This window comes from Trichomycterus rosablanca, chromosome 17, assembly GCF_030014385.1.
Source record: "Trichomycterus rosablanca isolate fTriRos1 chromosome 17, fTriRos1.hap1, whole genome shotgun sequence".
Lineage (NCBI taxonomy): Eukaryota > Metazoa > Chordata > Actinopteri > Siluriformes > Trichomycteridae > Trichomycterus > Trichomycterus rosablanca.
The window spans coordinates 15173974-15197261 of NC_086004.1; the positions used below are offsets into that span (position 1 = coordinate 15173974).

At 40.1% G+C, this 23288-nt stretch overlaps 1 protein-coding gene across 1 annotated transcript in view; it reads right to left on the reverse strand.

Annotated features, from left to right (window-relative positions):
* Nucleotides 1-6739: 6739 nt before the first annotated feature.
* ell (elongation factor RNA polymerase II) overlaps nt 6740-23288 on the reverse strand; it is a 51326-nt gene continuing 34777 nt past the window's right edge. The window contains exons 9-12 of the mRNA XM_063012649.1: nt 22734-22800; nt 22467-22638; nt 9150-9194; nt 6740-9067 (exon numbers count right to left, since the gene is read on the reverse strand). Of these exons, the coding sequence (XP_062868719.1) occupies nt 8960-9067; nt 9150-9194; nt 22467-22638; nt 22734-22800 (392 nt within the window). The 3' untranslated portion in view covers nt 6740-8959. The remainder of the gene's footprint in view (nt 9068-9149; nt 9195-22466; nt 22639-22733; nt 22801-23288) is intronic.

The following is a 23288-nucleotide window of genomic DNA, read 5'->3' on the forward strand; positions in this document are numbered from 1 at the left end:
AAAACAGCAGTAACTAACATCATGCATAATTGATTTCGAGTATTATTTTACTTGGATTACTATTCTTAACTTTAACATTAGACAGGAAAATAGACCTTGGGCAGGGTACATTTTGTTTTATGGATGATCAGAGCTCTGCCTTTTTCCTAATCGCACAATGTGTCGTGAACCGCAAACCTAAAAATCGATCTTCATGTTTCATACAGGTTTAAAACAGAATAATTTAAAATCTTTTAAATATATTGAATATAATATCGTTTTTGGCAACATAATGAATTTTACAGTTTCGAAACGCATTCATTTATTTATCCATTCATTATTAACCGCTGTATTCTTGCCAGGGTGGTGCCACTCGAAAATACTGGGGGCAACACACAGGGAAACACACCCTTGAACATTTCTAAAGTTGGCCATCTGGGCAGGAATGCCTTGGAGAGGGAGGCAAGAAAGAACCTGAGTCACTTATAAAGTCTGGTGCAGAAATGGAAGAACCTGTTGTACAGACAATCATCAATGCAGCACTCCACAACTCAGGCTTTTATGGCAAGACACAAGCAACTGTTGAGTAAAAGGCATTTCATGGACAGACACTGCAAATCACCTGACTAATACCATCCCTAGAATGATGTGGTAGCAGCATCATGCTATGGAATGCTTTTCAGCTGCATGGGCAGAAATAGCCTGATAAGTATAGAGGGATAGAATAATGCAGCCAAACACAAACACATCCTTGAAAAACCTCCTTTAGAATAAATGCAAACTTACACTGAGAGAGAATTTTCCTTTTTACATGACGGTGACATTGGTGTGGCTTCCGGGCAAATCTCTGAATGTCTTTGAGTATCCTAGAATTAAACTCTATCGAACATCTGTGGAGAGACCTGAAGATGACTCTTTACAGATGCTTGCCATCCAATCTGATGAAACTTAAGTGAATCTGGGATAAACTACCCAAATACACCGATTAGCCATAACATTAAAACCACCACCTTGTTTCTACACTCACTGTCCATTTTATCAGCTCCACTTACCATTTGGAAGCACTTTGTAGTTCTACAATTACTGCTATGGACTGTAGTCCATCTGTTTCTCTGCATACCTTTTTAGCCTGCTTTCACCCTGTTCTTCAATAGTCAGGACCACTACAGAGTAGGTATTATTTGGGTGGTGGATCATTCTCAGCACTGCAGTGACACTGACATGGTGGTGGAGTGTTAGTGTGTGTTGTACTGGTATGGGTGAATCAGACACAGCAATGCTGATGGAGTCACTGTCACTGCAGGACTAAGAATAGTCCACCAACCAAAAATATGCAGCCAACAGCGCCCCGTGGGCAGCGTCCTGTGACCACTGATGAAGGTCTAGAAGATGACCAACTCAAACAGCAGCAATAGATGAGCAATCGTCTCTTACTTTACATCTACAAGCTGGACCAACTAGGTAGGAGGGTCTAATAGAGTGGACAGTGAGTGGACACAGTATTTAAAAAGCAGTGTCTGATCCACTCATACCAGCACAACACAGACTAACACAGCAGGCTAAAAAAGTATGTAGAGAAACAGATGGACTACAGTCAGTAATTGTAGAACTTTGTAGAAGTGCTTCTATATGGTAAGTGGAGCTGATAAAATGGACAGTGAGTGTAGAAACTAGGAGGTGGTTTTAGTGTTATGGCTTGGTGTACTTCTAGAAAGTATTGAATTAAAGGTCTGAATACCTTAATAAATAAGAGATTTTTAATTGTGAGCTCATATAACAGCAGTGTCTGAGTTCCTAGGGTGTGACTCTCCAGACTTGGCTCACAAATACAGAAGGCACATGGCATTATGTATACCTAGGCATTGGGGAGTACATATACAGTATAAGTGCATCTTTAGTGCCTATTCCAAGCCTGGATAAATAGGGTTGTGTCAGGGAGGGGGTCTGGCATAAAATTTGTGCCATTCATTCAAAATCATGTCCATAACACAAAGTCTGCAAAGTTAAGTGGTCTGAATACCTTCTTGATACACTGTAGAAGCAATTTGTAGTGTAGGCAATAATTAAAAGAGAATGCCTAGAAGAAACATGCAGAGAATATGCAAAACTTCACATGCAGTGCCTAAAAGTAAGGATCTAACCCAAGACCTTGATAATTATGTTGCTGTGCAGCACCAAGTGTACCACCATGACCTCCTAACCATAGTCTGGACAGTTATGCTCTTTGTTTGGAGAGAGAAATTGTAATATCGGAAAATCTTCTCTAGTTTCTTCATTTTTTTCTCTGGCAGGTGCCAGTCTGTCATATTTCTACTGGAACCTTTGCTGTTTTAAAATAATCGATAATGATTGACTAACTGATTATAAATGAAGTTGGTAGAAGCTGTTCACCACTTCAACATCATCAATAGTAAAGTGAGCGAATTTTCCTGTTGTTCCTTGTCATGACTTTTGTCTTCTTCACAGTGAGCATTTGCTACATATTCAAGAGTATACAATATTGTTATTGTACTCTTGAATATTTAACTGATAAAAGTAAACACATTTAAAATTTGATGCCTGCAACACACTCAAAAAAAGATGGGACAGAGGTGTGTGTATTTCTGTGTTCCATCACCTTTTCTGTTAATGAGACTTTTTAATTGTTTGCGAACTGAGGACACTAACTGTTGCAGTTCTGCAAGTGAATTTTTTTCCATTCTTGCTTGATATGAGACTTTAGCTGCTCAGCAGTCTGTGGTTGCCATTATTTGACTCTTATGCTGTACCATACATTTTCAATAGGACACAGATCTGGACCACAGGCAGGTCAGTCAAGCACACATTTTCTGTGTCTACAAAGCCACACTGTTGTGGCACATACTTGCTAAAATTATCATGGACTGAATGATTAGGCAGCATGTGTCTCTTGAACATCCCAATATACCCTTCAGTGCCAATGGTACCTTTACATATGCAAGTCACCCATACCATGACAGATAATTTGTAAACAATTATAAAAAATCTACATGGTCCTTTTCATCTTTGACACAGAGAACTCAATGTCTGTTTTTCTAAAAAGAAGCTAAATAATGGCTTTCCTGTCTTTTGGACCATCTGAGATAAACTTGGGCCCAGAGAAATCAGATGCATTTCTGCATAGAATTCATGTACAGCTTTTTCTTGTGTAATAGTGTTTCAGGCTATATTTCTTGATGTAGTGGTAGACTGCTAAGTGACAATGGTTTTCTAAAGTACACCCAAGTAGCTATATTTATCACAGTAACGTTACTGTTTCTCAAGCAATGCCGTCTGGGAGCTCAAAGGTCATGCACATTCAACAGTGGTTTCTGGCTTTGCCCTGAGATCTCTGCCCAGGTTCCCTGAATTTTATTTAAGCAATAGAACACGAGAGGGAGAGTTCTATTGCTTTTATACTACAGTTTTTACAAAATAAAGAAAATAAATCAAAGAAAATAAATCAAAGAAGCCCTGAAGAAGCCCTCGATCAGCTCTGTCCTCCTACCCTCAAACGAGGAAAACCTTCTCACCCTGCTCCTTGGCTTAGATGCACTGCGCAGCAACAGAAGAGAATTAAGGGCAGCTGAGAGAAAGTGGAGGAAATCTAAGCTCCACTCCTACCACGATCTGCTGTCCAGGTTCTCATCTGACGTGACTGCTGCAAAAACATCTTTTTACAAAGCCAAGGTTGAACAATCTTCTGCTGACCCACGTAAGCTTCATGCTATCTTTTCCTCTCTTCTAAACCCTCCTCCTCCTCCCCCTTCTGCCTCTCTCACTGCTACTGACTTTTCAACATTCTTTCAGGACAAGATCGACAAAATCAATCAATCCTTCTCTCCGACTGACCCACTTTCAACTGACCCTCAACCCACCAACACACTCACCAGCTTCACCCCACTCACCATGGATGAGGTTACACAGCTCCTCTCATCCAGCAATCCCACTACATGCACACTTGACCCTATACCATCCACCATCCTCAAAGACATCTCACAGGACTTAATCCCCTTCATCACACCCATCATCAACAACTCCCTGACATCAGGTGTTGTCCCTACTGCTTTTAAGAAAGCTCAGGTCATTCCCCTTCTTAAGAAACCTACACTAGACACTACAGACATTAACAACTACAGACCTGTCTCACTCCTCTCTTCTCTATCCAAAATTCTTGAACGTGCTGTCTATAACCAACTGTCTGCCTTTCTTACTCAGAATGATCTCCACGATCAGTACCAGTCTGGCTTCAAGGCAGCGCATTCTACGGAAACAGCTCTTGTAGCGGTTACTGAGAAGCTTCATGCAGCCAAAGCAGCCAAACTGTCATCTGTCCTTATTCTTCTTGACCTCTCTGCGGCCTTCGACACAGTGAATCACAGCATTCTCCTGACCACTCTCTCCAACCTTGGAGTAACAGGTTCAGCATGGCAATGGATGGCCTCCTACCTAGAAGGGCGCTCCTACCAAGTGTCATGGAGGGGATCCATATCTTCCCCATGCACTCTCTCAACCGGTGTTCCTCAGGGCTCTGTACTCGGCCCACTTCTTTTCTCTATCTACACCCGCTCTCTGGGCAAGGTCATAGCCTCCCATGGCTTCTCCTACCACTCCTATGCAGATGACACTCAGCTCGTTCTGTCATTTCCTCCTTCAGACACGCAAGTCTCAGCTCGCATCTCAGCATGTCTGCGAGATATCTCACAATGGATGTCGGCTCATCATCTAAAACTTAATCCCAGCAAGACAGAGATGTTGCTCATTCCTGGAGATCAGTCTCCAACCCAGGACCTAGTCATTTCTCTGGATGACTCCCAGATCAGACCATCTGATAAGGTAAGAAGTCTTGGTGTTGTTCTTGATAACCAGCTGACATTCTCTCCTTATATAGCCAACATGACAAGAGCGTGTCGGTTCCTCCTGTACAACATCAGGAAGATTCGTCCATTTCTCTCCAGGGAAGCTACTCAGATTCTGGTGCAATCACTTGTAATCTCACGGTTGGACTACTGCAACTCCCTTCTGGCTGGAGCTCCCATGTCCACAATTAAACCCTTACAGCTCATTCAAAATGCAGCTGCCAGTCTGGTTTTTAACCAACCCAAACACTGCCACATCACCCCACTGCTGCGTTCTCTTCACTGGCTTCCTGTAGCTGCACGCATTCAGTTTAAAACACTGACGCTCGCCTACAAAGCCAAAAAAGGACCAGCCCCAAGCTACCTTCGGGGTCTAATCAAACCCCGCTCTGTACCACGCAACCTCCGAGCCTCTAGTCTCGCTCGACTTGAGCCTCCATCCAGGACTAAAGGAAGACAAGCATCAAGGCTCTTCTCTGTTCTAGCGCCCAAATGGTGGAACGAACTTCCTCTGTCTGTCCGAACATCTGAGTCTCTTGCTGTCTTTAAAAAACGATTAAAAACCCACCTTTTTACTCAACACTTAGGCTGACTTGTACTTATTTACTAACACTTTATTCCAGTCTTTTCCATTTCAAAAAAGAAAAAAAAAAAAAAAAGCCACTTTGGTTCTAACAGGTTTTAGCAGATTTGTGTTCTTCGACAGTTGTTTACCTAAACTTGAGAAATTCACTATAGAAGCACTTCTGTAAGTCGCTCTGGATAAGAGCGTCTGCTAAATGCTGAAAATGTAAATGTAAATTTCATAATAAATATGCTTTAATATTGACAATACCTTCCGCCAAAAAGTAGTTCCACAACGAATATAAAGTTTAACACTACAAAGCAGACATCCCAAGTTGCACAAACTCATTTCAGGAAGGTAAGAAGAACAAGAAGAAGGTGGCAAGAACCTCCGAAGGGAAAAAAAAGAAATAAAAAACCTCTTGCACACACACCAAAGGATATGGGTGATAACAGAACTTTTAGGAGCTGTTAACTGGGCTATTAAGCTAACTGTTCGCGCTACAAACACATTAATGTTCCCTACATAGTGCACTAGATTGTGTATCAGATCACGGATTTATGTTCCCTACATAGTGCACTAGACAGTGAAGTAGACAATTGGTTATGTTCCCTACACAGTGCACTAGATTGTATATCAGATAACGCATTCATGTTCACTACATAGTGCACTAGACAGTATATTAGACAATTGATTTATGTTCTCTACACAGTGCGCTAGATTGTATATCAGATAACAGATTTTAAACGCGATCGTGAAAAAAGTCTGTGTCGCCTGCGTTCACGTGTGCATGAAGCTTGCCGTTACTGGCAACGCGTCAGTGGAGTAATACAGTTGTGGTGTGAAGAGGCCGTGCTGTTATCACGAATATCAGCACGGTTAGAACGCTTCTCAACCAATCAGATTGTAAGGTCATAAGTTATAACACAAAATTATGAACAGTAGATGGTAAAAGACTTAATTCTTTACTGCCTTGCACTGACAAATGTTCATTTTGAACTAATTTACAATTCTCTCCTGAAGTTTGGCAGAAAGTGATTGCTTGGAAAGATTTTTTTGGTGAAGCCTCCTTGTATAACCAATCATGATTCCCTAGCCTGTTACCAACTCACATGCTTATTGTCAAACGCTGAACTTGAGTATTTTATAAACTTTTCACAAAACTTTTTATTTTGCCTCTCTCCCAACCTTTATGAAGTGTGTTGCTGGCATCAAATTCTAAATGTGTTTTTATGTTCAAAATACAATAATCAGTGAAAACATTGAAAATCTTTTCTTTCTACTTTTATCAGTTAAATAAAGATTCAAAAACATTAACAAATCACAGATTCTTCTTTTTATTGCATATTAAAAAACCCAACTTTTTTGGAAAAGGGGTTTGTAATATAAATACAAGTTTATATTATATTCTGTACAGACATAGGAAATTAACAGTGCATAGGCATGTTTTATACATTCAAAGTTGTGGATAAGTAATGTAAATTGTGTATGTGTTACATATTTTAAGGGTTAAAAAGGTTAACAAACTATTTTTTTCCTTAAAGCAGTTCCACTAAGACTGCAGGACAATGCTTCAATGTAGTGGATTAAACATTTTTTTTTTAATTCCTTGTTCTATCAGTTAATACTCTTGTACAAAAAACAAAATCTCCCAAAAAAAGGGATTATTTAAAAAAGTATTTATTGACATTGTAAGACAAACTGTAGCCCCAATCACTTATTTCCAAATGTAAGTTTTGGGTTTTAGCATTAACATTAAATCCTTTATTACAATGACTCATCATTGCTAAAATGGCAGCAAATATTATTCTACAAAACTATACACAACAGGCTATTTTAGCATGTGAACAGGCTATTTTGGCACAAGAATTTATGTTTTTTAAGTATTGACTGAAATCATTTAAACAAAAATAATTATTGAATTTGAACACTGAGCACCAATTCAAATGATAAAAGTGAAAGGGTCTGTAAAATAATAATAAACGGTAAATAATTTTGGGTAGAGGCTAAACATGAAGACCTTTTAGTTACCAGCCCAGCATTATGTACCATCAAAGTTTTAGGAGCCCCAAGTCAATACTGTAATCACCAGAAATATACTAAATTGAATTTTTAGAGGGCCACCTCTCCAACCTTTGTGGATATCTCAGAAGTCTTTGTGTGATGTGGAATACCATTCCGAAGCAATACAATACTTTAATGTAAGTGCTGGTCTTTTCTTTCTTAAAAGCAATTAAAGAAACATGCACAAACATGACAAAAATTTATAAATAAATTTGCATAAACTTGCAACAAACCCCAGGTAAAAGTAACAACAAGAGGCTGTGCAAAAAAGCAAAATTTTAATAGAGATGCAATAAATCAGTAACAGAAATTAAATGGATGCTTTGACAAACTTAACAGCATTCTCAAGGTTTTGATTCCAAAATCATTATTTGGAGGCCTCAAAGTGCATGATATTTGAAATTTGACCTCAAAGTGGATGCATTTTAAAGCTAAATACTTGTGATTACTGATACAGTATAATAAACAGTCTTCCCATAATGCTGGCAGGTAGGACATGATGTAGATCAAGAAGAATACTGCATGTTTTTTATGGTGACAAAAAAGGTTTTAGACATTTTCCCGGTTGCAGTTGTATAAACTTTACAGTTTAAAAAAGGAGCACAGTAATAATAAGCCTAAATCACATACTGACTTTAACTCTGAATCTCTCCATGAGTGCACTACTTTAAAGGTGTTGTTGAATGTTGCTGCCCACATTTAATACTGGTTGACTTACTAAAGTGATTAACTACAGCTCTGAAAATATGCCCAGCCTAAAACACTTAAATTAGGTGTTTTTAAAAAGTAACTTAAAGCAACATAATTTCCCTGTTTCTGTGTGATTGAAACAACCCTAGTTCAACAGCATTCAGTCAAGTCTGTCAAAGACTCAGATAGCACAGATAGAAGTGTTCGTGATGTACACATATGATCAACATCCACTGCACACAAGACACCTGTACAACATTGCACATAATCTGGAAAGGGGTAAACAGTCTTGGCTTGAGATATTTGGCTGAGTCTCTGCATAAAATTAATAAAACACAGACTATGGACTGCATGAGACCCAAAGGCAGCATTTGTATACAAAACTGATTTTAGAGCAGGGGAAAAATGTTTACAGCTTTTAGTCAGGACTAAACAACAGATTTGGTATATCCACAGGGAGGACAAAAGATGAATAAATAAATACAAGTACCTTTTTAATACGCATAAAACATGACTCCCCCCTTATGTTCTTACCAAATAAAAAGTAAAACATGCTAAATCTATTTCTGTTGCCCAGTTTACCAAGCAAAGAAATACCTGTGTCCTACTCCTACCTGTGTGCTCTGAGACAGATACTAAATAGCTGATGCCACAAAAGGTAAAAAGTGTTTAGTGCCCTTACAAGCACCAGGACCTCTTCATGAGTTAGAATGCTCCCTTTATGGCATACAACTTTTCGACAATCCAGAAATGTATCCCTTAATAGCTGGTTTTCAGATGGGAAAAGAAAATATGGTTAGTTCCACTATTGAAGTTGCTGCTGATCGTATCTTGCTATAAGTTTCTTTATATGTGCCAGTTTGTTGTGGAGATATTCACAGCGGTTCCTTTCTTGGCTATAGTTGGGATTAGTCTATAAACAAACAGTGTAGTAAGCAATCTTCTTGTACTTGTTTATATTGTTATAATATGCCTGTAAAATGCTTAAAATGTACCTTTTTTATTTTGCGATACTCCTGAAGTATCTGATTGTGGATTGTCTGTAAAATACATTAATCAGTTATACACACAATAACATAAATATATAACATTAATTTAAAATATAAAACATTTATTAAAAACTCATAAAAAATGAAAAAAGTGATCACTTAAATTAAAAAAAAAAAAAAAAAAAAATTAAAAAAAAAATTCTTTATCATATACTGACTTCAGGTCTATACAATTTTGAAAACACATGTATTTAAAAAGAACAAAAAAAACTTTGATTTTTTTTACCATGAAGTAATGTCCACATATATTGGTATGGAGCACTCTTGCTTTGGGCTACAGAACCTTAAGGAGCAGAACTAAGTCAAATGTCAAATACCATGAAGTAATGTCCACATATATTGGTATGGAGCACTCTTGCTTTGGGCTACAGAACCTTAAGGAGCAGAACTAAGTCAAATTAACAGCTATATGTAAAATTACTTTTAGGCAGCACAGCATTTATTAATGTACCATAATAGAATTTAGTTTATCTGGTTTTTTATTTTGTTGATCTAAAAATGACACTAAATGTTGATAGTCTTTTTTTATTTTTCAGTTGGTAAACCATGCCCATCCTTTGTGTAAATGCCTAGGGCATTTAATTCCCTATGGCAGAGTTTAAACAAGCTCAAGTCATTAACAGCCTATCCAGTGGATTTAGAAAGTATTCAAAAGGTAAAAGTGTGCACTTTTACACAATCTACATTTAATCACCCATAATGAAAAAATGAAAACATTTCATAGTGAATTTTTTCAATTAAATATTAAAAACTCCACAAGCTTTGCACAACTAGATTTGGCCAGTTTATCCCATTCTCCACAGCAGATCCTTAAGCTTTATTTGACTGGATGGCAAGCTCTGTGAGCTGCCAAATTCTGGTTCTTCGACAGGGGTTCATTGGGGTTTAAGTCTTGGCTTTGGTATTAATTCCTTTCAGTCTCTCGGTCACTGAAAAGCATAATGTTGTCACCACCAAGTTTAACTATAGGGATAGAGTTAGCCAGGTGAAGTGCATTGCCTGTTTTCCCCCTGACATAGTGCCTGCTGTTCTGCTTAAATAATAAAATTTTTTGTATCATCAGACCTGAGAATATTTTCACCATGTTGCCAAAATTCCTATACATGCCATTTAAGCTATCTTCAAGCAACTGTCAAGTTCCTTTTATAAATGGTGGCGTCTATTTTGCCACTCTGTTACCTCTTTACATTTTGTAGCTATTTTTTTTTTTTTTAATTTTTTTAAATTTCATTTACATTTTGTAGCTATTTTTTAACATGGGTCATGTTACATATGGTGTAAAGCTAAAACAGCATTCCACAATATGTTTATCATACCATATAGGTTAAACAAAATAGTGGTAGCATGAGTGGATGCTTTGCTGCTTTAGGGCCTGGAAGACTTTTCATAATTGTCAAACACTGTTGTGGAGTATGGGCCTACTTATGCAGTTACTTTAATTTAACTCTTTAGGATTTTCTTGTGAATAACTGATTTCCACTTATCAAAAGTTTTAGAAACATTTAATTGTAGCTGTTAGCGTTTAAAATAAAAAAGTTATTAAGTTTGGGAGGATTTTTTTTTAATAAAAAGTGTGATATAGGTGGTATAAAGCATTTTCCTCCAATGAACAAACTGATTATTTAAAAACTGTGTTTAACTCATGCTCTCATTGGCATACTACAATTTGTAATAAAGACCTGAAAGCATCTAGCGCTCAGGTGCCCAACCCAAGATTTGACATTCAAATGTGGCTCTTTGACTACGCAACTGCATCTCTTCTAGTCGTTAATATTTTTTATTAAATTGCAGATCATATTGACTGGCCTGATTGTTTTGAATACAGATTTTATCAATAAAAGCAAAACACAGTTATACACTACCTGTTTTAGCCACAAAAACTGCCAACTAGTGTAATAAATCCATGACAAAGAAAATTATATGCTTTTAACTTTTATTGTGTAAAAACCAAAGTCTATAACAGGGGTCACCAACCTTTTCGAAACTTCAAGAGTACCGAGTAATACAAAGAGCCATTTGTTTGATACAAACTACCTAAATAACAAAGTTGCACAGTTCACCTTTAATGATATTATTATTAATAATAATAAATATTCATATATGTAAGAAGACATATATATATATATATATATATATATATATAGCAATTAATCTCAGAATTTCATATAGTTAATCACGATTAACCGCATTTTTTTTTTTTTAAAAGGAGGTGGTTTTAATGTTATGGCTGATCGCTGTACATACACTAACATACACAAAAACTCATTCACAATCAACACAGTCTTGTTCCCTGGGTTCTGACAACTCATCTAGTGACTATATTACTTGCATCTTTGCACAATATTGCATTGTTTTTGCACCTTATTCTCACCTTATTCTACCTGCTGCTATATAAACCCTACGCTGCTAACTGGATATCAGAATACGTTTTTATTAGGGCTGTCGAAGTTAACGCAATAATAATAACGCGTTCCAGTGTTGCCAGATTGGGCAGTTATCCGCCTAATTGGGTGGATTTTGTTGGAAAACAATTTAATAGCATTTAAATAACACTTCTGTTTAAAAGAAAATATTCAGTTTTAAGAAGCACCAGCATTGTAGAAGGATATTAAAAGTAAAGTAAATTTTCAATGCTGATTTGGCATAATAGTGTTGGTCAGTCTGTATCATATTCTTGAAATGATAAAGTATTGCAAAGGAATATCTTTGAAATTCTTCCTCGTAATGTTAAGGTTGCTATATTTTGGTTTTTCACTTGTCAGGGAAAATTAAGAGAGAAAAAAGCTTATTATTATCATGCGTGTGATATATATCATTTACGTGATCCGTGTATCAGGTTACCACTGTGTGTTGTACGTCACTGAGCTGATATGTGTATCAGGTGACCAGCTTGGTAACGGCGTGTTATGTTTAAGTGTGATGCTCCAAGTTGTGGATTAAGCAATAAAGACAACTCGTTCTCCACATAACTAGTGCCATTTGTATTTCGTGGTTAAGTACAAAACATAACAATGCGGGTCTTAGTGATGTAATTCTACATGGCACTCACTGACTGTATAGGTAAATTTTTCCTGTATATAATTTGCGTTAACGGCACTTTTTTTTTTTATCGCGTTAAATTGAGATCGCGTTAATATCGCGTAAACTTCGACAGCCCTAATATATATACTGTATATATACATATATACACACACACACACACACACACACACACACACACACACACACACACACACACACACACACACACAGGGGTCAAAAAGTATTTAGTCAGCCCCTGGTTGTGCAGGTTCTCCTACTTAGAAAGATGAGAGAGGTCTGTAATTTTCATCATAGGTACACTTCAACTATGAGAGACAAAATGAGAAAAAAAAAATCCAGGAAATCACATTGTAAGATTTTTAAAGAATACGTTACGTTAAAACCAAGCACACCATTGTTTTTCTTGTGAAATTCTCAATAAGTTTGATGTCACATGACCCTCTTCCCATTGAAAAAACTAAAGTTGGATCTAAAATGGCCGACTTCAAAATGGCCACCATGGTCACCACCCATCTTGAAAAGTTTTCACCCTCCCATATACTAATGTGCCACAAACAGGAAGTTAATATCACCAACCATTCCCATTTTATTTAGGTGTATCCATATAAATGGCCCACCCTGTGTATATATACTGTATATACAGTGTATCACAAAAGTGAATACACCCCTCACATTTCTGCAAATATTTCATTATATCTTTTCATGGGACAACACTATAGACATGAAACTTGGATATAACTTAGAGTAGTCAGTGTACAGCTTGTATAGCAGTGTAGATTTACTGTCTTCTGAAAATAACTCAACACACAGCCATTAATGTCTAAATAGCTGGCAACATAAGTGAGTACACCCCACAGTGAACATGTCCAAATTGTGCCCAAATGTGTCGTTGTCCCTCCCTGGTGTCATGTGTCAAGGTCCCAGGTGTAAATGGGGAGCAGGGCTGTTAAATTTGGTGTTTTGGGTACAATTCTCTCATACTGGCCACTGGATATTCAACATGGCACCTCATGGCAAAGAACTCTCTGAGGATGTGAGGAATAGAATTGTTGCTCTCCACAAAGATGGCCTGGGCTATAAGAAGATTGCTAACACCCTGAAACTGAGCTACAGCATGGTGGCCAAGGTCATACAGCGGTTTTCCAGGACAGGTTCCACTCGGAACAGGCTTCGCCAGGGTCGACCAAAGAAGTCGAGTCCACGTGTTCGGCGTCATATCCAGAGGTTGGCTTTAAAAAATAGACACATGAGTGCTGCCAGCATTGCTGCAGAGGTTGAAGACGTGGGAGGTCAGCCTGTCAGTGCTCAGACCATACGCCGCACACTGCATCAACTCGGTCTGCATGGTCGTCATCCCAGAAGGAAGCTGACGCACAAGAAAGCCCGCAAACAGTTTGCTGAAGACAAGCAGTCCAAGAACATGGATTACTGGAATGCCCTGTGGTCTGACGAGACCAAGATAAACTTGTTTGGCTCAGATGGTGTCCAGCATGTGTGGCGGCGCCCTGGTGAGAAGTACCAAGACAACTGTATCTTGCCTACAGTCAAGCATGGTGGTGGTAGCATCATGGTCTTGGGCTGCATGAGTGTTGCTGGCACTGGGGAGCTGCAGTTCATTGAGGGAAACATAAATTCCAACATGTACTGTGACATTCTGATCCCCTCCCTTCGAAAACTGGGCCTCATGGCAGTTTTCCAACAGGATAACGACCCCAAACACAACCTCCAAGATGACAACTGCCTTGCTGAGGAAGCTGAAGGTAAAGGTGATGGACTAAACCCAATTGAGCACCTGTGGCGCATCCTCAAGTGGAAGGTGGAGGAGTTCAAGGTGTCTAACATCCACCAGCTCCGTGATGTCATCATGGAGGAGTGGAAGAGGATTCCAGTAGCAACCTGTGCAGCTCTGGTGAATTCCATGCCCAGGAGGGTTAAGGCAGTGCTGGATAATAATGGTGGTCACACAAAATATTGACACTTTGGGCACAATTTGGACATGTTCACTGTGGGGTGTACTCACTTATGTTGCAGCTATTTAGACATTAATGGCTGTGTGTTGAGTTATTTTCAGAAGACAGTAAATCTACACTGCTATACAAGTTGTACACTGACTACTCTAAGTTATATCCAAGTTTTATTTCTATAGTGTTGTCCCATGAAAAGATATAATGAAATATTTGCAGAAATGTGAGGCGTGTACTCACTTTTGTGATACACTGTATATATATACAGGGGTTGGACAAAATAACTGAAACACCTGGTTTTAGACCACAATAATTTATTAGTATGGTGTAGGGCCTCCTTTTGCGGCCAATACAGCGTCAATTCGTCTTGGAAATGACATATACAAGTCCTGCACAGTGGTCAGAGGGATTTTAAGCCATTCTTCTTGCAGGATAGTGGCCAGGTCACTACGTGATGCTGGTGGAGGAAAACGTTTCCTGACTCGCTTCTCCAAAACACCCCAAAGTGGCTCAATAATATTTAGATCTGGTGACTGTGCAGGCCATGGGAGATGTTCAACTTCACTTTCATGTTCATCAAACCAATCTTTCACCAGTCTTGCTGTGTGTATTGGTGCATTGTCATCCTGATACACGGCACCGCCATTGGATGCACATGGTCCTCCAGAATGGTTCGGTAGTCCTTGGCAGTGACGCGCCCATCTAGCACAAGTATTGGGCCAAGGGAATGCCATGATATGGCAGCCCAAACCATCACTGATCCACCCCCATGCTTCACTCTGGGCATGCAACAGTCTGGGTGGTACGCTTCTTTGGGGCTTCTCCACACCGTAACTCTCCCTGATGTGGGGAAAACAGTAAAGGTGGACTCATCAGAGAACAATACATGTTTCACATTGTCCACAGCCCAAGATTTGCGCTCCTTGCACCATTGAAACCGACGTTTGGCATTGGCACGAGTGACCAAAGGTTTGGCTATAGCAGCCCGGCCGTGTATATTGACCCTGTGGAGCTCCCGACGGACAGTTCTGGTGGAAACAGGAGAGTTGAGGTGCACATTTAATTCTGCCGTGATTTGGGCAGCCGTGGTTTTATGTTTTTTGGATATAATCCGGGTTAGCACCCGAACATCCCTTTCAGACAGCTTCCTCTTGCGTCCACAGTTAATCCTGTTGGATGTGGTTTGTCCTTCTTGGTGGTATGCTGACATTACCCTGGATACCGTGGCTCTTGATACATCACAAAGACTTGCTGTCTTGGTCACAGATGCGCCAGCAAGACGTGCACCAACAATTTGTCCTCTTTTGAACTCTGGTATGTCACCCATAATGTTGTGTGCATTGCAATATTTTGAGCAAAACTGTGCTCTTACCCTGCTAATTGAACCTTCACACTCTGCTCTTACTGGTACAATGTGCAATTAATGAAGATTGGCCACCAGACTGGTCCAATTTAGCCATGAAACCTCCCACACTAAAATGACAGGTGTTTGTTATTTTGTCCAACCCCTGTATATATATATATACAGTATATATACACAGGGTGGGCCATTTATATGGATACACCTAAATAAAATGGGAATGGTTGGTGATATTAACTTCCTGTTTGTGGCACATTAGTATATGGGAGGGTGAAAACTTTTCAAGATGGGTGGTGACCATGGCGGCCATTTTGAAGTCGGCCATTTTAGATCCAACTTTGTTTTTTCAATGGGAAGAGGGTCATGTGACATCAAACTTATTGAGAATTTCACAAGAAAAACAATGGTGTGCTTGGTTTTAACGTAACTTTATTCTTTCATGAGTTATTTACAAGCTTCTCTTTGTTTACAGCCATTGACATGTCGCAGAGGTTAACACGTGAGGAGCGGATAGAAATTGTGTTGATGTCTGGTGAACGCAGTACCCGGGTCATTGCAGCCGATTTCAATGCAAGACACCCTACGAGACCACCCATCTCCCATGCTACAGTTAGCAAACTGCTTGCCAAGTTTCGTGAAACTGGTTCAGTGTTGGATTTGCCAAAATGTGGACGCATGAAAACTGTCACTAATGAAGAAACATCAGTGGCTGTCCTAGCTTCATTCAGCAAGAGCCCACAGCGTAGCACTCGCCGCATGTCACTGGAGAGTGGCATCAGTCGAACATCCCTTCGGCGGATATTAGCTACTCACAAATGGCACCCTTACAAACTCCAGCTGCTGCAGCATCTCAACGAGGATGACCCAGATCGGCGCACTGAATTTGCAGAATTGGCAAAACAAAAATTGGAACAGGACCCTCAGTTTACACAGAACATTTTGTTCAGTGATGAGGCAAACTTTTATGTGAATGGTGAAGTTAACAAACAAAACCACCGCTATTGGTCTGACACTAACCCACATTGGATAGATCCCTCCAAGACTGTTGGAACACAAAAATTGATGGTATGGTGTGGTATATGGGGTACAAAGATAGTGGGGCCATTCTTCATCAATGGAAACCTCAAGGCCACTGGATATTTGAAATTGCTACATGATGATGCGTTTCCCTCTTCATGCACTGAAGCTGGCACGTTCCCTGAGTTTTTCCAGCAAGATGGTGCACCACGACATTATGGGTGTCAGGTCCGAGCATTCCTAGATGAACAGTTTCCTGGAAAGTGGATTGGTCGTCGTGGGCCAGTTGAATGGCCCCCAAGGTCTCCCGATCTGACCCCCTTAGACTTTTATCTTTGGGGTCATCTGAAGGCAATTGTCTATGCTGTGAAGATACGAGATGTGCAGCACCTGAAACTACGGATACTGGAAGCCTGTGCTAGCATTTCTTCTGCGGTGTTGCTATCAGTGTGTGAAGAGTGGGAGAAGAGGGTTGCATTGACAATCCAACACAATGGGCAGCACTTTGAACACATTTTATAAGTGGTCAGAAACTTGTAAATAACTCATGAAAGAATAAAGTTACGTTAAAACCAAGCACACCATTGTTTTTCTTGTGAAATTCTCAATAAGTTTGATGTGTCACATGACCCTCTTCCCATTGAAAAAACTAAAGTTGGATCCAAAATGGCCGACTTCAAAATGGCCGCCATGGTCACCACCCATCTTGAAAAGTTTTCCCCCTCCCATATACTAATGTGCCACAAACAGGAAGTTAATATCACCAACCATTCCCATTTTATTTAGGTGTATCCATATAAATGGCCCACCCTGTATATATACAGGGGTTGGACAAAATAACTGAAACACCTGTCATTTTAGTGTGGGAGGTTTCATGGCTAAATTGGACCAGTCTGGTGGCCAATCTTCATTATTTGCACATTGCACCAGTAAGAGCAGAGTGTGAAGGTTCAATTAGCAGGGTAAGAGCACAGTTTTGCTCAAAATATTGCAATGCACACAACATTATGGGTGACATACCAGAGTTCAAAAGAGGACAAATTGTTGGTGCACGTCTTGCTGGCGCATCTGTGACCAAGACAGCAAGTCTTTGTGATGTATCAAGAGCCACGGTATCCAGGGTAATGTCAGCATACCACCAAGAAGGACAAACCACATCCAACAGGATTAACTGTGGACGCAAGAGGAAGCTGTCTGAAAGGGATGTTCGGGTGCTAACCCGGATTGTATCCAAAAAACATAAAACCACGGCTGCCCAAATCACGGCAGAATTAAATGTGCACCTCAACTCTCCTGTTTCCACCAGAACTGTCCGTCGGGAGCTCCACAGGGTCAATATACACGGCCGGGCTGCTATAGCCAAACCTTTGGTCACTCGTGCCAATGCCAAACGTCGGTTTCAATGGTGCAAGGAGCGCAAATCTTGGGCTGTGGACAATGTGAAACATGTATTGTTCTCTGATGAGTCCACCTTTACTGTTTTCCCCACATCCGGGAGAGTTACGGTGTGGAGAAGCCCCAAAGAAGCGTACCACCCAGACTGTTGCATGCCCAGAGTGAAGCATGGGGGTGGATCAGTGATGGTTTGGGCTGACATATCATGGCATTCCCTTGGCCCAATACTTGTGCTAGATGGGCGCGTCACTGCCAAGGACTACCGAACCATTCTGGAGGACCATGTGCATCCAATGGCGGTGCCGTGTATCAGGATGACAATGCACCAATACACACAGCAAGACTGGTGAAAGATTGGTTTGATGAACATGAAAGTGAAGTTGAACATCTCCCATGGCCTGCACAGTCACCAGATCTAAATATTATTGAGCCACTTTGGGGTGTTTTGGAGAAGCGAGTCAGGAAACGTTTTCCTCCACCAGCATCACGTAGTGACCTGGCCACTATCCTGCAAGAAGAATGGCTTAAAATCCCTCTGACCACTGTGCAGGACTTGTATATGTCATTTCCAAGACGAATTGACGCTGTATTGGCCGCAAAAGGAGGCCCTACACCATACTAATACATTATTGTGGTCTAAAACCAGGTGTTTCAGTTATTTTGTCCAACCCCTGTATATACATATACAGTGTATCACAAAAGTGAGTACACCCCTCACATTTCTGCAAATATTTCATTATATCTTTTCATGGGACAACACTATAGACATGAAACTTGGATATAACTTACAGTAGTCAGTGTACAGCTTGTCTAGCAGTGTAGATTTACTGTCTTCTGAAAATAACTCAACACACAGCCATTAATGTCTAAATAGCTGGCAACATAATTGAGTACACCCCACAGTGAACATGTCCAAATTGTGCCCAAATGTGTCGTTGTCCCTCCCTGGTGTCATGTGTCAAGGTCCCAGGTGGAAATGGGGAGCAGGGCTGTTAAATTTGGTGTTTTGGGTACAATTCTCTCATACTGGCCACTGGATATTCAACATGGCACCTCATGGCAAAGAACTCTCTGAGGATGTGAGAAATAGAATTGTTGCTCTCCACAAAGATGGCCTAGGCTATAAGAAGATTGCTAACACCCTGAAACTGAGCTACAGCATGGTGGCCAAGGTAATACAGCGGTTTTCCAGGACAGGTTCCACTCGGAACAGGCTTCGCCAGGGTCGACCAAAGAAGTTGAGTCCACGTGTTCGGCGTCATATCCAGAGGTTGGCTTTAAAAAATAGACACATGAGTGCTGCCAGCATTGCTGCAGAGGTTGAAGACGTGGGAGGTCAGCCTGTCAGTGCTCAGACCATACGCCGCACACTGCATCAACTCGGTCTGCATGGTCGTCATCCCAGAAGGAAGCTGACGCACAAGAAAGCCCGCAAACAGTTTGCTGAAGACAAGCAGTCCAAGAACATGGATTACTGGAATGCCCTGTGGTCTGACGAGACCAAGATAAACTTGTTTGGCTCAGATGGTGTCCAGCATGTGTGGCGGCGCCCTGGTGAGAAGTACCAAGACAACTGTATCTTGCCTACAGTCAAGCATGGTGGTGGTAGCATCATGGTCTTGGGCTGCATGAGTGTTGCTGGCACTGGGGAGCTGCAGTTCATTGAGGGAAACATGAATTCCAACATGTACTGTGACATTCTGAAACAGAGCATGATCCCCTCCCTTCAATCCTCTTCCACTCCTCCATGATGACATCACGGAGCTGGTGGATGTTAGACACCTTGAACTCCTCCACCTTCCACTTGAGGATGCGCCACAGGTGCTCAATTGGGTTTAGTCCATCACCTTTACCTTCAGCTTCCTCAGCAAGGCAGTTGTCATCTTGGAGGTTGTGTTTGGGGTCGTTATCCTGTTGGAAAACTGCCATGAGGCCCAGTTTTCGAAGGGAGGGGATCATGCTCTGTTTCAGAATGTCACAGTACATGTTGGAATTCATGTTTCCCTCAATGAACTGCAGCTCCCCAGTGCCAGCAACACTCATGCAGCCCAAGACCATGATGCTACCACCACCATGCTTGACTGTAGGCAAGATACAGTTGTCTTGGTACTTCTCACCAGGGCGCCGCCACACATGCTGGACACCATCTGAGCCAAACGAGTTTATCTTGGTCTCGTCAGACCACAGGGCATTCCAGTAATCCATGTTCTTGGACTGCTTGTCTTCAGCAAACTGTTTGCGGGCTTTCTTGTGCGTCAGCTTCCTTCTGGGATGACGACCATGCAGACCGAGTTGATGCAGTGTGCGGCGTATGGTCTGAGCACTGACAGGCTGACCTCCCACGTCTTCAACCTCTGCAGCAATGCTGGCAGCACTCATGTGTCTATTTTTTAAAGCCAACCTCTGGATATGACGCCGAACACGTGGACTCAACTTCTTTGGTCGACCCTGGCGAAGCCTGTTCCGAGTGGAACCTGTCCTGGAAAACCGCTGTATGACCTTGGCCACCATGCTGTAGCTCAGTTTCAGGGTGTTAACAATCTTCTTATAGCCCAGGCCATCTTTGTGGAGAGCAACAATTCTATTTCTCACATCCTCAGAGAGTTCTTTGCCATGAGGTGCCATGTTGAATATCCAGTGGCCAGTATGAGAGAATTGTACCCAAAACACCAAATTTAACAGCCCTGCTCCCCATTTACACCTGGGACCTTGACAGATGACACCAGGGAGGGACAACGACACATTTGGGCACAATTTGGACATGTTCACTGTGGGGTGTACTCACTTATGTTGCCAGCTATTTAGACATTAATGGCTGTGTGTTGAGTTATTTTCAGAAGACAGTAAATCTACACTGCTATACAGGCTGTACACTGACTACTCTAAGTTATATCCAAGTTTCATGTCTATAGTGTTGTCCCATGAAAAGATATAATGAAATATTTGCAGAAATGTGAGGGGTGTACTCACTTTTGTGATACACTGTGTATATATATATATATTTATAAATACATAAAATCAGTTACGTAAGATTAAAAAAGAAAGCTGCAATGTACTGCTGCTGTCCACGGACTCGTCGCACTGAATGCTAAACCACCTGCACGTAACCAGATCCTGGACATAGCCAACACTCTTCTAATCATCGTACTCATCGAAGAGTACAGATGACATTGGGACCATTTTTCTCATGAAAACAGTGTTTGCTATTATTAACATTGCTATTTTCGGAAACTCTGAAATCAAAAGACTTATTCTTTATTTTTTTAAAAACGCATCTGGCTTCCCATCATAGCATGGCTCACTTGCTTGTCTCAGCAAAGAGTGAGATGGACGTTTGTCCTATGCACTACAGAACTTTGCCCCCAGACAAGATCAGAGTTCATAAATACATAAAACATTTTTGTTTTTAAAATTTTATATTTAGTATTGTCATTTTCAAACCTACATCAATGGAAGTATTAATGATTCAAAAGAACAGCAACACAATTACAATTGTTAGATGGAGCTCTATAGTCACTAGTGCTATTTTTAGAACATGCCCTGCGGGCGACTCACGTGGTCCCTGCAGGTGACCAGGTGCCCGCAGGCACGGTGTTGGTGACCCCTGGTCTATAAAGACATAAGCAAAAGCTTGGTTTCAAAAAAGTGCAGTGGCCTTTGCAGAGCCCTGAGCCCAGACCCACTGAACAGCTTTGGAATGAATTGGAATATCAATTTATGCTTTGTTGACCAACATCAGTGCCCAGCCATACAAATGCTCTTTTGACTTAATAGGCAAATTCCCACATACATATTTCAAAGTTTTGTGAGAAGCCTTATTAGAAGAGTATAGCTGAAAAGATCACAGAGTCCACTCTAGTTTAATACGATTTGTTCAGAAATGGGATGTCCAACAAGTTAATGGTCAGGTTTCCAATATTTTTGGCCATATAGTGTAGTTTAATACTGCGAAATGTCAGCATTGATTGTTTAATTAGCACAAACAAGACAGTGTCAGAGGGAATTTAATGTTCTCATGTCATGTTAGCCACACCTAATTTTGTGTGACAAATATGTAAAGGCAAATCCATTTTCCACAGCACTGTACAGTATTTCTGTTTGTTTGCTTGGGGGCAAGGTTTAATGCAGTTGTCTTACAATTCTGTTACAAAACAATTTTTTTAACAATTACAATAGATAACAATGATTAAAAAATTGGAAACATATAGTGCCCTGTATAGATTTATAACTCAACCTGGCAGAAGCTATGTTTTTGTAACCTGTTAAATGTAATAAAAGAGTATACATGCACAAAATGTTTTAATCCACTCTTATTTAGGATATTGGGGTGTTCCACTGCTTGAGAGATAATTGCTAAAAACTAATAATTTAAAATATACGTGTACATAAAAAAAAACTCTATATATTAATAAAAGGTGTCTGGAATTACCTGTTTTTGGACTACTGTTATTTATCAGCAACTTTTGGAATAACTAAAGCAATTACCTTGTATTTTTCTGTGCCTTGTTGGAGCTGTTTGAGCTCAGCGTCCAGCACTGTAAACTGCCGGGTGATGCCCTCTATCCGTGCATGAAGCCCCCGGTACTCACTGTACTCAGCATTAAAGTCATTCTTGTATCTTTGTCGCTGCTCCTGTGAGCTAATTTCAGTGTATTTTCTGCTTAAAATAGAGAAAACCTTCATTAAAATATATTTCATCTATGATGAGAAATGGTAGTAAAATAAGAAAACCTAAGGTCAAACAGTACTTACAGTAAATAATCTACCATTTCAGATGAAGATGTAAGAATAGTAGAGCTGTTGCCCAATCCATTTAGATCTAAACAAATAAAAAAAAGCAGGTGAATTTAAGAATGTAAGGTCTTATTGAGCAAAAGAAGAAAAGAAAAAAGAAAACAACATTTTTTTTATTAAAGAGGAAGAAACCATTTTAACAATATAACTTTAGGTCATTTTTCGAAAATAAATAGCTTTCCTTACACTTTTTTTTTTAATTTTGTATTTAAAATAGAAAAATAAACTTGATACTTGATTACCAGATAACTGCTTGTCTTACAAAATTAATAAACAGTAACTCAGTAAAATGTTATGACCAATAAGTAGCGTATCTGTTGGTCCTGGATTTTGTAAAGTTGCTTTGAGACAATGTCTATTGTAAAAAGCGCTATATAAATAAAGTTGACTTGACTTTGTGTTTACACATTAGTCTGATCTATGACTACACTTTGGTCTCTTTCCCATGCTGATGAACACCTAAGGAAATGTTTGGCTTTGTGTGATTTTATGAAGGCATAGGTAACCGGATAA